Source organism: Phoxinus phoxinus (genome assembly GCF_949152265.1).
Source record: "Phoxinus phoxinus genome assembly, chromosome: 9".
In the NCBI taxonomy this organism is placed as follows: Eukaryota; Metazoa; Chordata; class Actinopteri; order Cypriniformes; family Leuciscidae; genus Phoxinus; species Phoxinus phoxinus.
This window is the reverse complement of record NC_136884.1, coordinates 24,723,180-24,739,367: the sequence shown is the minus strand read 5'-3', so window position 1 is coordinate 24,739,367 and position 16,188 is coordinate 24,723,180. Positions and strand designations below refer to the sequence as shown.

Here is a 16,188-nt window from a genome sequence, read left to right as displayed (position 1 = left end):
TATACACATAATCAGAACAACACCCTAAACATCCCAGGAATCACACAAAAACTAAGAAAAGAAAAGGCAAACACTATATATATATTTTATTTATTTAATTGGGGAATAAAATCTCCAATGAAGGGACAGTTCGAACAAATGAAAGGACAGGGTTCCACATTTTATAAAATGAGTTAACAGAGTCTCTAATGGAGGGTTTATTTATTTTTTTCTAGGTGTAGAAAGAACATAGAGTCCTTCAACCAAGAAAATTGGAGGAGGGTATGAGGATTTCCAATGTAACAGTATTCATCTTCTAGCTATAAGCAAAGGCAATCATATCTATCTCAAACTGTAATACAAATTTAAATGACAATTAACCCTTGTGCATTGTTCAAATTCTCATCCTTTCGTTATGTTTGTGGCTGAAAACAGCCACTACTTTAAACTGCTGTAAAAATTGATCAGATAAATATTTTTTTGCAATTTTTTTGGAATAGATCTATTAATCAACCTCTGTCCTGTTCAAAACTACTAAATGTTTTTAAAAAAATGCAACATTTTAACTCTTTAATTGTCAAATTCATAAATTATGTCACTGATTTGGGGGGGGGGGGGGGGGGACACAAAATTACTTATTTTCAATATAAAATGTGATTGTGGATTGGATTTTTTTTTACCTTTTATCACAGTCTTGGACATGTCAAAGATTAGAAACAACATTGGTTTTGATGCATTGATAGTTTTTGTGCAGCATCAGATTTGAACTTTTTCTCCCTCATTTACTGTTCGTGGCTGTTTTTGCCCCATTGACTTCCATTAAAACCACATTTTTTTGATTGCAAAGTCATGACACCATATAATCATGCATTTTTGATTGTTGGTGGTTTTCCCTATTGGGAAGAGGTAAAATTTGTCATTTTTACTGTTGATAACCAGATGGCACCATTAACCCTTTAGATAGGCCTGTGCAAAAAAAAGCTTAGTTTCTGGCTTTTACATGGAGTTATATGGAGTATAATAGCATAATTAAGTGTGTGTGTGTGCGTGTGTGTCACACTGGCATGACGCAATATATGAAGGCGAAGCCAACTAAGTGGGGCTTCAAACTTTTTGTGCTGGCAGACAGCAGCATTGGGTACACTTTAGACTTTGCTGTATACACGGGGAAGTCTGTGTTTGCTTCTGGTGTAGGACTGGCATACGACTCGGTCATGTCCCTCATGAACAAATCATCCCTAGGGAGTGGCTACAATGTGTATGTAGACAACTTCTACACAAGTCCAAAGCTATTCATGGATCTCTACAGCATGAACTTTGAAGCATGTGGCACCTACAGGGACAACAGACGAGGATGCCCCCACACAACCACAAATGCCATGACCAAAAAGGATCCTAGGGGCACCATCAGGTGGATCCGTGACGGCCCTCTGGTTTTTGTAAAGTGGATGGACACTCGGGAAGTCTCTGTCTGCTCCACAATTCACCCGGTCTTCTCTGGCAACACAGTTCAGAGAAGGGTAAGAACTCAGGATGGAGGCTGGAACACCAAATCCATTCCATACCCAACCCCTGTCACTGAGTACAACAAGCATATGGGAGGTGTTGATCTTTCTGATCAACTCATCCAATACTACTCAGTTCACCATAAAACGATGAGATGGAACAGGACATTGTTTTACCATTTTTTGGACATTGCTGCGACCAACAGCTACTTACTTCACAAGGAAGTTTGTGCAGAGAAGCAGCAACAGCCCATGACCCACAGGGCTTTTCTGGAGGAGCTGACAGCCCAACTCTGTGGTGTTACAGTTACTGTTCCCCCCACCCAGCAACAAAGTGACCATGTACCTGTGCCAACATCAGACCAAACTGAAACCAGCAAGAAGGCCTCCTATGGTAGAAGGCCATGTGTGAACTGCAAGCAGACAAGGCAGGTCAAACAGGCCACCCCCTGGAAATGCAAAGCCTGTGATGTGGCCCTTTGTGTGATTGCTGATAGGAACTGTTTTGAGGCTTGGCACCAGTAAATATCCAAAAACCAGGAGGGTTTCCAAAAATCCAAAGAGGCCAAAAACGCCTGGACTTTTTTTGGAAAAATGTAAATAGTTTTGGTTCTGTATAAGTTCTCATGTTTATTCCTGAGTTCCAGGACTCCAAAGACATGAACAAACTGTTTTCCAGAGGAAATATGCATAGCTTTTATTTATTTGTGTGCGATTTCAATAAATATTTGAGTGATTCAATTTCCGTTTTATGTTTTCATTTGTCTTTATGGTCCCATAACTTATTTTACATTCAGGTGACATCAATGCAACACAAATATGCTGACAGTGCAACTTGTCTTGAAAAAAAAGGTGTCAATTGTCTGTGCACTACAGGGTTGATGCTTTTTTAGTAAATATAACCAGACAGAAAATTAATTGTAAAAATACCCTTAGGTCTTAAAGGGTTAAAGACACAGAGCATTAAATCAGCAAATTTATCACAAGACTCAAGCATATCTGGAGAAGAACATTTTAACTACAAAAACGAAATGAGAACGTCAAGAACTTAAGAAAACAAGGAGGCACAATAACAACAAATGGATTCGATACAAAACAGCCATAATCATAATTTATTCATGAGGTTAGAGAATGTCCTATGGATCTATTAATAGCTAATTATAAACATTTCAACAATTATATTTGTAAAACAAATTGAACTTTTCTGTTTAATACAGGATTATTTGCGCTTTGTTGTGCTGCATTTTACTGAGCACAATGAAGTTGAGGTGGCTCCATCCAGCTGGTTGGAGTTGAACAATGAGGTAAGACTAAGTCCATATATATATATATATAAACATAAATGTTAAATATTAAGCAGGTTTATTGTAAATGTGCAAATAAAACCAAATACATCTATATGTCTGAACATCTATATTTTCTGACAGGTAAAGTATGCAAAAATAATACATTACATACTTTTTAATCAAGACAAAAAAAAAAAAAAAAAACACTGGCAAATATTTCTATAAGTTATGTTGCTTTGTGAGCAGATAATTATGATCTGGCAAGATTTCGGGCAAGAAAGGCACAAGAAACATCGCAAGTTGAGGACTCTTATGAGAATAGGGGGAGAAAAGTAATTCCCCAAAGACGATTTAGAGGTATTTAGATGTGTTATAATAAATAGGTTAAAGATCTTCCCTACTTTATATTGAAAGGTAATATTTTAACATCAAAGCTGTAAGTATATAAACTATAACTGAAATAAGAATGATTATGAAAAGCCAACATTTGTGTTCTCTATTAATGTTTAATAAAATTTTGTTTTGCAGGTTATGAGAATGGTGGGTCATCTCAAGGTGAATTCATTGTGTCCATACCAAAAAAATGGGTTTTTAATATCAGTGAGGTTAAGAATTTTAAAAGGAGAATGAATGATTCAAGACATGATTACATTTGTATTTGCTTCCATTTAACTATATAACATAATTCTTTATTTTCACTATTCCATTTGGCCTGGAAGATGACATTGCCAGCTTACAAGAAAAGAAAAACAAAACAAAACCAAAAACAGATCAAGATTAGCAGAAACTACACTTGAGAGTAAGTAGAAAATTAGTCACTTTTAAAAAATATATAAAGATAAGTCAATATTGCTTACATGATTGCTGTCACTGTTTTGTTTTTCTGCTGAGGGGACTGATGAAGGTAAGACCACTGTAAATTAGTTTTTATAGGTTTAATCAATATGATGTATTTTTTACTCAGTTCTTTTCTTACCCTAGATGAGGAGCTGTGGCCAAAAAGAAAAAAAAGAAAAACAATCTTGTTTGATGTTGCCCAATGCTCCTTGTGTCACGGAACACACACAGGAGAGAGAGAGAGATCCAAATGCAATATTTATTAGGGGAATCTGTACTCACGATCAGTCCAGGCAGGGGTCAAATACCATGTAATCAATCCAAAGACACAAGACATGAACAGTAACAGGAACGGAAGTGTGGGTACATTAAACAAGGACTCCGTGACAAACACTGAAACAGACAGGGTATATATATACACACAAGTGCAAACAAGGTGACGAGAAACAGCTGAAGGAAATAAACAATCAGTGACAGACAGGATTATGGGAAATGTAGTGAAAATGCCTAGACACCGTGAAAACTGAGACCTCTAGTGTTAAACCCAGGGAACCACCAGACACTGTGACATAACCTCCCCTCTACGGAGCGGCTACCAGACCTGGAGGATCAGGGGGTGGGATGGGGGATCAGGTCCATGGAGGGGAACAGGAACAAGGGGGAACGGCTTAAGCGACGGCCAGGGCGAAACAGACAATCCATCGGGCGGCCAGGGCGAAGCAGACAGTCCATCGGGTGGCCAGGGCGGTGAAGACCCCTCGGGCGGCGACGGCGGTGAAGACCCCTCGGGCGGCCACGGCGGTGAAGACCCCTCGGGCGGCCACGGCGGTGAAGACCCCTCGGGCGGCCACGGCGGAGAAGACCCCTCGGGCAGCCACGGCGGAGACGACCAGGGTGAAGACGACCACTCGGGAGGCCATGGCGGTGAAGACCAAGGCGGAACAGAGACAGACCCTGGCTCAGGAACAGTCACAGACACCACCGGCTCAGGAACTGGAACAGACACCACCGGCTCAGGAACTGGAACAGACACCACCGGCTCAGGAACTGCAACAGACACCACCGGCTCAGGAACTGCAACAGACACCACCGGCTCAGGAACTGCAACAGACACCACCGGCTCAGGAACTGCAACAGCAACAGACACCACCGGCTCAGGAACTGCAACAGACACGGGCACCGGCTCAGGAACTGCAACAGACACGGGCTCAGGAACTGCAACAGACACGGGCTCAGGAACTGCAACAGACCACGGGCACCGGCACTGCAACAGACACGGGCACCGGCTCAGGAACAGACACGGCCACCGGCTCAGGAACAGACACGGGCACCGGCTCAGGAACAGACACGGGCACCGGCTCAGGAACAGACACGGGCACCGGCTCAGGAACAGACACGGGCACCGGCTCAGGAACAGACATGGGCACCGGCTCAGGAACAGACACGGGCACCGGCTCAGGAACAGACACGGGCACCGGCTCAGGAACAGACACGGGCACCGGCTCAGGAACTGCAACAGACACGGGCACCGGCTCAGGAACTGCAACAGACACGGGCACCGGCTCAGGAACTGCAACAGACACGGGCACCGGCTCAGGAACTGCAACAGACACGGGCACCGGCTCAGGAACTGCAACAGACACGGGCACCGGCTCAGGAACTGCAACGGGCACCGGCTCAGGAACAGGAACAGACACCGGCTCATGAACAGACACGGGCACCGGCTCAGGAACAGGCTCGGCAGGCGTGACGTGATGCTGGATCGGGGCCGGCAGGGTGAGCAGCTCGGGCGGGGCCGGCAGAGCAGCATGCCTAACCGGCGCGTCAGGGATGGCAGTCACCTCTGGGATGGTCTCTGGGTTAGGAACCACCGGACGGTCCGTTGAAGAGGCCTTTCTCCTTCTCCTCTTCCGTCTCCGGACCACCGGAATCGGAACCACCAGACCCGACTCAGGAACAGACGACACTGGCTCCGGCTCTGGAACAGAAGACACTGGCTCCGGCTCTGGAACAGCAGACACTGGCTCCGGCTCTGGAACAGCAGACACTGGCTCCGGCTCTGGAACAGCAGACACTGGCTCCGGCTCTGGAACAGCAGACACTGGCTCCGGCTCTGGAACAGCAGACACTGGCTCCAGCTCTGGAACAGCAGAGACTGAAGGTCTAAGGGGCATTTCCAGGATCCGAGCTAAACGCTCTAAATAGCCGATCAGTGACCCCCCGGCCATGAGAATGGGCATCTCCCGATCTGTCTCCGACTGGGCAGACATGGCTTGAACCATCTCTGGCTGGGCAGACGTGACGTGCTTCCTCCTTCTCCGCCTACGATGGCAAGACGGTAGCATCGAGCCCACTGCCTCAGGGGAAGTTCCACTCACCGGCTCAGGTGTGTCGGTCATCTTCTCAGGAGACCCAGACGTGACTGCTGTATCCCACTGACTCCGATGCTCAAGGTATCTGGTAAACCCCCAAAAGTCCAAGACTTCCAGACCCTTCATTTCCCACTCCGGCAATGGGTCATCAAGACAGGTATTAAAAATTCCTTTTAATGCTGCCTCATTATATCCCATTCCCCTCGAGAGCGTCCAAAATGACTGAGCTATACAACCCACCGGCAGGCCCTGCTGACGAAAGCTCATCACATTTTGGACACGCCCCATCCTCTCTTTCTCCGTGGTAGGAGGGAGGATACGGTACCCCATAATACTGGATCTCTAGGTGACGGAGTCCTTCTGTCACGGAACACACAGGAGAGAGAGAGATCCAAATGCAATATTTATTAGGGGAATCCGTACTCACGATCAGTCCAGGCAGGGGTCAAATACCATGTAATCAATCCAAAGTGAGTAACAGGAACGGAAGTGTGGGGACATTAAACAAGGACTCCGTGACAAACACTGAAACAGACAGGGTATATATACACAAGTGCAAACAAGGTGACGAGAAACAGCTGAAGGAAATGAACAATCAGTGACAGACAGGATTATGGGAAATGTATTGAAAATGCCTAGACACCGTGAAAACTGAGACCTCTAGTGTTAAACCCAGGGAACCACCAGACACTGTGACATCTTGTGAGTACTTTTTGAGTTTATATTTTTCAACTGAGTAGTTATAGAAAGAAGTTTAAGGTTGGGACTTTTTAAAAACTAAATTAAATAAAACAGCAACAAAACTGTTTACAACATTCATAATAATAATAAATGCTTCTTGAGCAGCAAAAAAGAATCATGAAGAATACTAATTCAGCTTTGCCATCACATAGGCCTAAATTAATTACATTTGAAAATAAAATAAAATAGAAAACAAGTACAAAAAATGTAGTAATATTTCACATTATACCGGTTTCAACTTTCATATTGATCAAATAATTGCAGCCTAGGTGTGCAGGAAAACTCATTGTAACTTTTTGACCGTTTTGATTGATGTGGTTACAGCTCCATCTACTTCAACACTCCAACCACAGTCCAGTTCTACAAGCCAACAGATTCAAGGTAAGAAGAAAGAATTTATACACATGACCTGCAGATACAGTACGTGCAAGCATTGTGATTCTAACAGTCACACAGTCACACTTTATTTAATTACATTTACATTTATTCATTTAGCTGACGCTTTTATCCAAAGCGACTTACAATTGCTATATATCAGAGGTCGCACGCCTCTGGAGCAACTAGGGGTTGAGTGTCTTGCTCAGGGACACATTGGTGTCTCACAGTGGATTCGAACCCAGGTCTCTCACACCAAAGGCATGTGTCTTATCCATTGTGCCATCACCACCCCATAATTATAAATTTAACTTATACAATTTTCAATCAGACCCCTTTCAATCAGCTCTGTTCAATCAGTCTTTTTGCCATTTGCTATAATATATATATATATATATATATATATATATATATATATATATATATAAAATATTTTGAAGGACATATTTTGATTACAATATTTATTTGAAGATTGTTTATTAAATAAATGTTAAAATTGATAGATTTTATTTATGCTGAATGGCTATAATTGCTAAAATTGAGAAAACAATCAGAGAGAGAGAGAGAGACAATGTTTGACAATGTTTTCACAGAAATCTCTCAGCTCTTTGATGGTTTGGAGAGGAGAATACTCCTGAAACTCGACCAAATCCATGCCGACATAAAAACAGCCATTGGGATACAGTCTGTGAGCCACCCAAGCACCTCTGCCTCGAGATGCTAGAGGAGCCATGCAAGTCAGTGGAGGAATTGGAAGAGTTGTGCGAAAAGCTGACAGCTGTTGATTTTCGCAAGAAGATTGTATGTGCTGAAACAAATGCTGTTTTATGTTATGCTATGCAATTTATTGCCACTGTTCTTTGATAACTGATTGTTTGTTTGTAGATTCGATATCTTTGTCTTCAGAGTGCAGGCAGTTTGGGGGATGGCATTAGAAGAATGCTAAAGAAAATCGGAGAGAATTCCCTTTGGGCTGAATACAGCTACAAAGGGAGAAAAGGAAAACGGGCATTTCAGCATCTGCTGATCAATGATGTGATAATACGTAAGCTAAAAACATTCTTCATGAGATCCTGTCTCCAAGGTTGCAAAAAGTGCATTGGAATGTGATAGATTCATTCTCTTTGATTGAAATGTTCATTCAAACGCAGCATATACATTTTAGTAGTAATGGTCTGTTATGAGAATATTATAGATGTTTAATACTATCTGGAATAGTACTTTCTACATTTGTCGGTGATCTAGTTATAATTACTGTGAAATATGTATTATTTGAAGGTGCCTGCAGTAAGGTGTACCCACACCACAAGACCCAAAATGTGGAAGATATGATAGCCGTTACCCTTAAGCATGCTCCACATCGTGAGAAAGCAAAGAAAAATGTTCAGGTAAGAGGATTTTGACCAAAAACAATCTTCAATCTTGCTCACGCGCGCACACACACACACTCTCTCGCTCACTCACTCACGCACACACAGACACACACACACACACACAAATACACAGTCGCTCACTTACTCTTGTGCGCGCACACAGACACACACACACTTTGAATTGTCATGTGTCTAATCAAATATAATTGTTATAGCGTATGATCGGTACACTGAATAATTTTTTTTTTTTAAACTTCTATGTTTTTGGATTTGCCACTTAAATCTAAACTAGCATATAACACTTTTTTATGTACTTTCAACTAATGAATCTCAACTAGGGGTGTGCAATACTGTAAAATTTGGTATCAATCCGATACCAAGTAAATGCATAGTATCGCTGATATTGATACCGATACTTATACTTTTTCATTTTAAAAGCATGAAAGACAAAATTAAATCTGTGCGACCTCAACATTTAATTGAGCATTTTATTTCACAAAGCTAAAGTCTATGGAGGATGAAACCTGCAAAAACAATCAATAAATAGCCTACATACGCAAATAAATAAACAAACAAATAAATCCACAAAATTCTACATAATTTAGGCTATATATATAAATAAATGTGCAAATAAATACATAAATATATAAATCCTCATATTTCTGGACAAATATATGTAATTTAACTGGAATATGTGGATTTTTGTATTTATTTATGCATTTATTTGCACATTAAGCGTATTTATTTATTTATACATTTTCATGACCACTAAAATATTTTGTGATTTGTGCTTTGTAATCACGTGTATGTAAAACAGGACGCATTTTAATAAAAATAAAAATATATATTTTTATTACTGTAATAAATGAATTTGCAAAAAAGTATCACTGGAGATTAGTAATATTAACAGATTAAGAACAGAAAAACAATAATAGAACAATAATACAAGTAATATAGTAACAATAATATAACAAAGCATCATTTCTCCCTTTCCCAGTACTACTTTGGCTTTTTTTTTTAAAGTGCACAAAATTATTACTGAAGAACAAATGTTTTAAAACTTATTTTTCGGTTACTTTTTATTCAGTGTTTTGTTTAGGCACAATAATAGAACAAATCCATTGTACTTGGATTGTACTAAATTCATACACTTCTCTCCCTTAGTTTATAAACAAAGTTAAAATTTGTTTTTGTAAAAAACTAAGTAAATAAAGTGCAAATAACTAAACAAACAAAACAAAAAAATTAGCACAAACCCTGCTTCAATTCTTAATCTTTGTTTTTTAAACCCCAAAGCCCTCCTGTGTCCAAGGAAATATTCCCTGAGACCCCCTTTTATGTCCTGTTGTTGAGTTAGAGGTTTTTATTCAGAAACAATAACGTGTTTACGTTTTTTCCTTTTATTGCACTTCTTCTCTGGTTGAGCATGAGCTTGATTCAGAAGCTGACATTGAAAAGGCTGTCTGGTTCATTTACTGAATTTCATTGATGAACCCCCTTACAAAAAAAAGTATACTTCAAGTTAATTTTATGAAGTATACTTGAGTAATGTTCAAGTACATTTATAAGTATACTTTTTGTAGTAAGTATACTAATGTCAATATTTACTAGTAGTAAACTTGTAAGTGTACTATTTTAAAGGATAATTCCGGTATTTAACACCTTGAGTCTATATTGTAGTTTGTTTTGGATGAACAAGAGTGGTGGACAACATTTTTTTGACAATGGTTCCTCTCTCGAGACTATAAAAGAATTGGCCATGGACCCATTTAACATTGGAGTCAATGGCCATGTCCGAAAATGTCATCATACAAGATATCAGTTCCTAAAGAAACCACAAATCCAAACAATAATTGTTCAAATATATGACAACAAAAATGTTCTATTCAACTGGGCTTCTTTGCAGCTTGCTTGATGTAGTTTTCGTTGTTGCATTTTTTTGCAGAAGGTTCCCTAGCCCTCCTGGGCATGAACTGTCTGAACGCGGCCGATTGAGATTTGGAGGAGCGGAATTTCTCAACCACTGTGTTGACCGCCTCACCAAACAAGCCCGTTTGAGAGATGGGGGCGTCCAAGAGGAAAACCCTTCTCTTTGTCACGGATTTCCGTGAGATTAAGCCACAAGTGGTGCTCCACCGCAACGGAACCAGCCATAGAGCGACCTATAGCGCGTGCGGTATGCTTGGTGGCTCTTAAAGGGATACTTCACCTCTGGAAAGATGAATGTGTATTTAAAATGGGTCATTTATGTAGAAGAAATGTTAAATTATTTTTTAATTTGGAGCCTTCTAGACTGAGAAAAGCCAGAAAATGTATTTTTGGCTTATGGGGATGAAAGACAACAACTCCCAGAATGCACTTGCTTCGCTGCCCTAGGAGGCCACGCCTACCGGTAAGAGATCACAGTAAACAAGGCTATGCTACTAGTGAGTCTCCGTGAGTCTGCCCGGTATTTTGATGTCGCCCAAAATGTCCAGGATTCGGCTTTTGCGTTCTACAGTCGCCATTCATCATGTTTACTGTGACGAGCAGGAACGAGACTGACGGCCGCGGGAGAACGACGCGAGGCCGGTGGCATGATTACTGATGAGCGGCGCCGGCGCCTGTGAGACGCATCGGTCTCGTTTCTCTCACGGAGGAGCGGGAATTTTCTTAGCAATGTTAAAACGCACATCAACCGATCACTTGTTTAGCGTTCATGTAAACACTACATTCAGATTCACCAATCGGAATGAATTCAGTTAGATTGAAACAAGAGGTGTGCATGTAAACAATGAATGGCGACTGCAGAAAGCAAAAGCCGAATCCCGGACATTTTGGACGATCTCGACGGCCGGACATGTCCGGGAAAAAGAGGATGGTAACCCCTACTACTCAGCTTTCTCCACAGAATAAGAAACTGTTAGCTTAGCTCCCAATAAAAGATGGCTGACACTATGTACATTCTGTGAGTGAGATCTTGGGCTGCGTTCCAAACCGCATACTCAATGAGTAGGTACTTAATTTCAATAAGTACTTACTTAACGAGCGCTAAAAGAGTAGGTACTTTATAGCCAAATCTCGTTAAGTATGAATGCGAACCGGACATCTGCCATGTTGACGTTATCATGTGACCTACGACGCGTTATCACAAGTGCAACAACTTAAAAGATTTGAACGACACGTTTAATTCATCTATCTGTAAATATCTTGATATTGATTAAACTTGCTCATTTTATGGTCTTTTTAAAGAAACTGCTGCCCATTTATTTTGAGAATACATTTAGGGTTGATTTAAGTTCTTATATTTAACCCTACTCATGTGACCCACCGTTTTATCCTTAACGATATTATTTATTTTTATTACGAAATCCCAAAATTGTCATCTCTTGAATATGTTGTTAATTTCTTTAGCCTATTTTATATCCAAACATTTTCATCCACAAGCAAAAGTGGCTTACCGTGACAAATACTGACCGATACTTAATTATATTACTTTTTACTGAAAAAAATCAATAAAACAAACAAAATGTAATGTATGTCATATGACATAGCTATGCATGAATACACTCTAGATGTGTATATTGTGAACATATCTACATTTTCATTCAAACAATTAATTAAATAATGATATTTGATTTACTGACAACAATGATAAATATTAATAAAGGAGTAAATTAATGAATGAAAGTCACCATCACATAATAAACAAATGCAAGTCAACACATGAAACAAAGCTTTATTCAAACTACAATCATGTATATAGGCTACAGGCACTGAACCACATCTACTGCCATCTCAACACAGCGGTTCCCATTCTGCGGCTTTATTCTGATGAACCAGCGGACCGCCAGAGGTGAGCCGTGCCGGAGTGCCGGAGTGCCGGAGTTTGTTGCGTGATGTGTTGCGCTTCACGATCTGAGGCAATAAGGGCCGGTGGAGTGATGGAGGGTCTCGTCCATGGCACCATCTCCAGGATTCAGCTCTGTGCTCCTCATCCTCAGTGCTCACACCAGTCTGCTGACATTTCAGATCCTACAAAAATGCACAAACATAACACAAAAGCAGTAGTTTTAACAGCACAATGTCATTTGATTTCAGTATTATTTAGCAGACAAGAACACTTTTTTTCCACAAATGCCACCATCATCTTTCCTTGCAGGTCCTGCTCCACCACAACAGCTGAGCAGCAAATGCACAGAAATCAAGAATCAGAAAGGTGCTGTAATAACTCTGTTTGAAATTACAATAAAATAAACTACAACTTAATATTTAAATTATTATTAATTTCTGTAGTATACTCACTCAAAGCCTTTGATGACAGCATCAGCTTCATGAGCCTCTCTCCACCGGATAAACCCACATCTGTTCATCTGTCCCTGTAACATCCAGACAAGACTCCCATAACCTCTGTGATTTATGAGCTCAACACTACATTTACATGTTGAGGTTGTTTTAACTTTTTATCCAACATACATGTTCCTCAATTTATCAACAGTACTAATGGACAAATAAAATAGATAACTTATGTTTAGTTACTTTATAGATATGTTCTAGGCTACATAATAGCACACATATCACTCAGATGGATATTTCATGTTGTGATGTGCTCTTCTGCAATACTTATAAAAGATGTTCCTGTCAGATGTAAATAGACGTTTAAAATAAGCGTCTTTAAGATGTTTATGGTTATGTAAATCCACGTTAGAGACGTAACTTACGTGTCCTTACTGCAGCTCCCGTCAGCTAGAGCTAAAGTTATACATAATAAAACGTGTTTTTACAGCCAAATCACAATCATACTATACTGTCTAACTCCTTTACACCTTCAACAGTTAAAACGTTTACTCTATAGTAGTTTAACACATGCAATTTTAACACAAGGAACCGTGTTTACTCACATTTGAAACCCCGCGCGTCGCTGATCTCCGTGATGTTTGATAATGACGTATCCCCTCGCGTGGCCTCCTGGGATAGAAGAGTATCCACCTGTTGAGCACTCAAAAATCTGGCTGGAAGCAGTAAGCCATCCGGGAACTTCTCGCCTACTCTTTTATGAATACTGATGTTTCGAACGTACTGCTTCCTTCACGTACTGTTTTCGCCTACTATATAGTAGGAAAGTAGGCATATTGGAACGCACTTAAGTCCGAATCTCGCGATAATTAGTACGTCACCCAGGTAATTCTCGCCTACTCTTTTGGATTCATACATACTTTTTCGCTCGCCTACTCTTTTTCCCATACTAAATAGTAGGGAAGTATGCGGTTTGGAATGCAGCCACTGTCTATGGTGAGATCCCTCTCTCTATGGGCGGGTTGAAAACATGCGGAACAGCGCATTCTACTGGATAAATGATGAGCTAGTGTTTGTAGTCTTACCCGTATTCAAAGAAATTGGACTTCCTGCTTTTTATGACGCAAAATGACGATTTTTGCGTCATAAAAAGCAGGAAGTGGAACACTTAAATCCTTATTTCTCCCATCTCATGGGAAAATAAGGGAATAAACCATGACCATTCGAAAATGTGACTGGGTTTCTAAAGATACAAAGTCTAATGCAAATGGGTGAAGTGTTCCTTTAAGGCTAAATCCGTAGCCTTACGAAGCTCCTTGACCGCTTCAGGGGTCACGCCGTCGCCCTCGTTCATTTCTTTCAGGACGTCCGCCTGGTAGGCCTGGAGAATGGCCATAGTGTGCAGGGTCATGCCTGCCTGCCCGCCCAGCCGCCATGTAGGATTTCCCAATGAGAGAGGAAGTAGTCCTACATGCTTTAGAAGGGAGAAGGGAGCTTCTCCGTAGCGCACGGAAGCACGTCAACGAGCTCCGCGTAGGCCGCGCTTCCTGGCCGCTCGGCGGGATAACCTCGTTGGCGAGAGTAGGCCCGAAATCTTCCGAGTCGGAAGCCTCGATAAAAAGTATATCCTCCAGCCCGAAAGAAACCGCGTCGCGTGCAAATAATCGTGTGAAAATTCGACTGGCATGCCTTGCGCGTGTCGAGGGGAGGGAGGGAGAGAAAGAGCGGGGCTCCTCTGCTCGAACTCCACATCCTCAAGCTCTACATCCGAACCCCAAGCCGCGGATCCTCGAGAGTCTTCTCTCTCAAAGACCGCGAGCTGCGATTTGAGGGTTTTGAGCAACAAATTTTCACAGAATTTGCATTTAGACGATCCTATAACTGCCTCACGCGCATGTGAAAAACCCAAACATTTAACGCACTTACTGTGTGGGTCGTCGTTAGCGATGTAACGAGCACATGGCGGAGTACAGCGTCTGTATTCCATGGCAACTTCACCGTAAGGAGAAACAGAGTTCCGCTTGAACAGTCGCAGAAGCGCCGAGAATAATCCTTAGTTATAGTTGTTTGTAGTGTTCAGAAAAATCACGAGCGAAGGGCAAACGTGACCGCTTCATTCTGAAGGTAGAGAAATCTGAGGAGCAGATGGTGCGCGTGCGAATATGTAATAATGCGACGTAAGAGCGTCGGGGCGGAGCCATATCGTGCGGACGCCATCAGCCAATGAATTGGCTTGATTCTATAGGGCTTCAGACAATCGGCACATTCAGAGAATATCCCACTGCGCTATCCGCAGCGTTGAGTGAACCTATGAAAGAGAACACAAATATAAACTAATGAGAATATTGAGACCATTACGACATATCATTCCTGGGCAATTCTAAAATTCAAGAATGTATCAAACCTTGTTATTTTTATTTTTTATACCCTGTTATTTTTGGTTTGCAGCTAGGATATGATAAAGTGATATCCAGGGTAAATATTTCTAGGAAATATACCCAAGAAAAGGAAAGAAAATAAGCTGGACTGATAATCCTGATCATCCTGCTGCTCACATTTTTAAATATTTTTTTTCTCTCTCCCTGTAGGGAATTGAAGATATAGCCGTTACTGGTGACAGGCCCTTGTATCCTGGTGCACCTCTTTCAAAAGGAGAAAGTGTATTAATGCTGATGTCCTATCTGTTACGGCACAATTTAACAGGCAAAGCACTTACTCACTTACTGGAAATGTTTAACATAATGTTTCCAGGTCTGCTCCCATCTTCACATTACCTTTTCCACAAAGATTTTGGAAGTTCATCTAAATTTGAAGTTCACTTTTATTGTGAAAGTTGTTTAAAATACCTAGGCGTCAGAGGAGACTGTCCCTCTCAGTGTGACACTTGCAATACAGAATTTGATGCCAATGCAAACCTTAAGAATGGATTCTATTTTCTTGTGTATGCACTGATTCAGCAGCTTTTGCAAGAATATGGTGTTAATCTTAATGAAAAAACTAGAACCTGTGGGGTTCTCTCTGACATACTGGTGAAGAGTATCAAATGTTATGTGACAGTGGAGTTCTTGGAAAAGATTATTTGACGCTAATTTGGAATTGTGATGGTGCACCAGTGTTCAAAAGTTCTAAATGCATCATTTGGCCAATTTAGTGTCAGGTAATTAAACTGGAACCAGAATTGAGAAAAAGTCACATTTTGATGTCAGCGTTATGGTTTGGGCCAAGTAAACCATCCATGCTAACATTACTAACACCATTTATTAAAGAAGCCTTATTATTAGAGACTGAATGTATTGACTGGCAAGACACACAGGGAAACTGGCATGTTTCTAAAGTGTTTGTGCTCGTTTGTAGCTCTGATTCAATTGCTCGTCCAATGCTTCGTAACACAAAACAGTTTAATGGTTTTTATGGTTGTGACTTCTGTTATCACTAAGGTGGTAAA

At 41.0% G+C, this 16,188-nt stretch overlaps 1 protein-coding gene across 3 annotated transcripts; it reads left to right on the top strand.

Moving 5' to 3' along the window:
* Positions 1–6,572: 6,572 nt before the first annotated feature.
* LOC307004303 (uncharacterized protein) lies at positions 6,573–16,188 on the top strand. Of its 3 annotated transcripts, none has more exons than XM_079623422.1 (6): positions 6,573–6,681; positions 7,045–7,101; positions 7,700–7,896; positions 7,981–8,140; positions 8,374–8,483; positions 15,332–16,188. In XM_079623422.1, exons 3-6 carry the CDS (start codon positions 7,813–7,815, stop codon positions 15,824–15,826), a joined length of 849 nt encoding a protein of 282 aa, XP_079479548.1. In that variant the 5' UTR covers positions 6,573–6,681; positions 7,045–7,101; positions 7,700–7,812; the 3' UTR covers positions 15,827–16,188. The 3 variants fall into 3 exon arrangements, with proteins under 3 accessions (XP_079479548.1, XP_079479547.1, XP_079479549.1); XM_079623421.1 differs by having other exon boundaries at positions 7,689–7,896; XM_079623423.1 differs by lacking the exons at positions 6,573–6,681; positions 15,332–16,188 and adding an exon at positions 10,414–11,141 and having other exon boundaries at positions 6,820–7,101; positions 7,689–7,896.

Bases quoted from the DNA above. Each gene is read 5' to 3' on its own strand.
- LOC307004303 (XM_079623422.1), top strand. From the start codon at position 7,813: ATGCTAGAGGAGCCATGCAAGTCAGTGGAGGAATTGGAAGAGTTGTGC. The intron at 7,897-7,980 runs GTATGTGCTGAA...GTTTGTTTGTAG, and splicing joins TTGATTTTCGCAAGAAGATT to ATTCGATATCTTTGTCTTCA. The intron at 8,484-15,331 runs GTAAGAGGATTT...CTCTCCCTGTAG, and splicing joins AAGCAAAGAAAAATGTTCAG to GGAATTGAAGATATAGCCGT.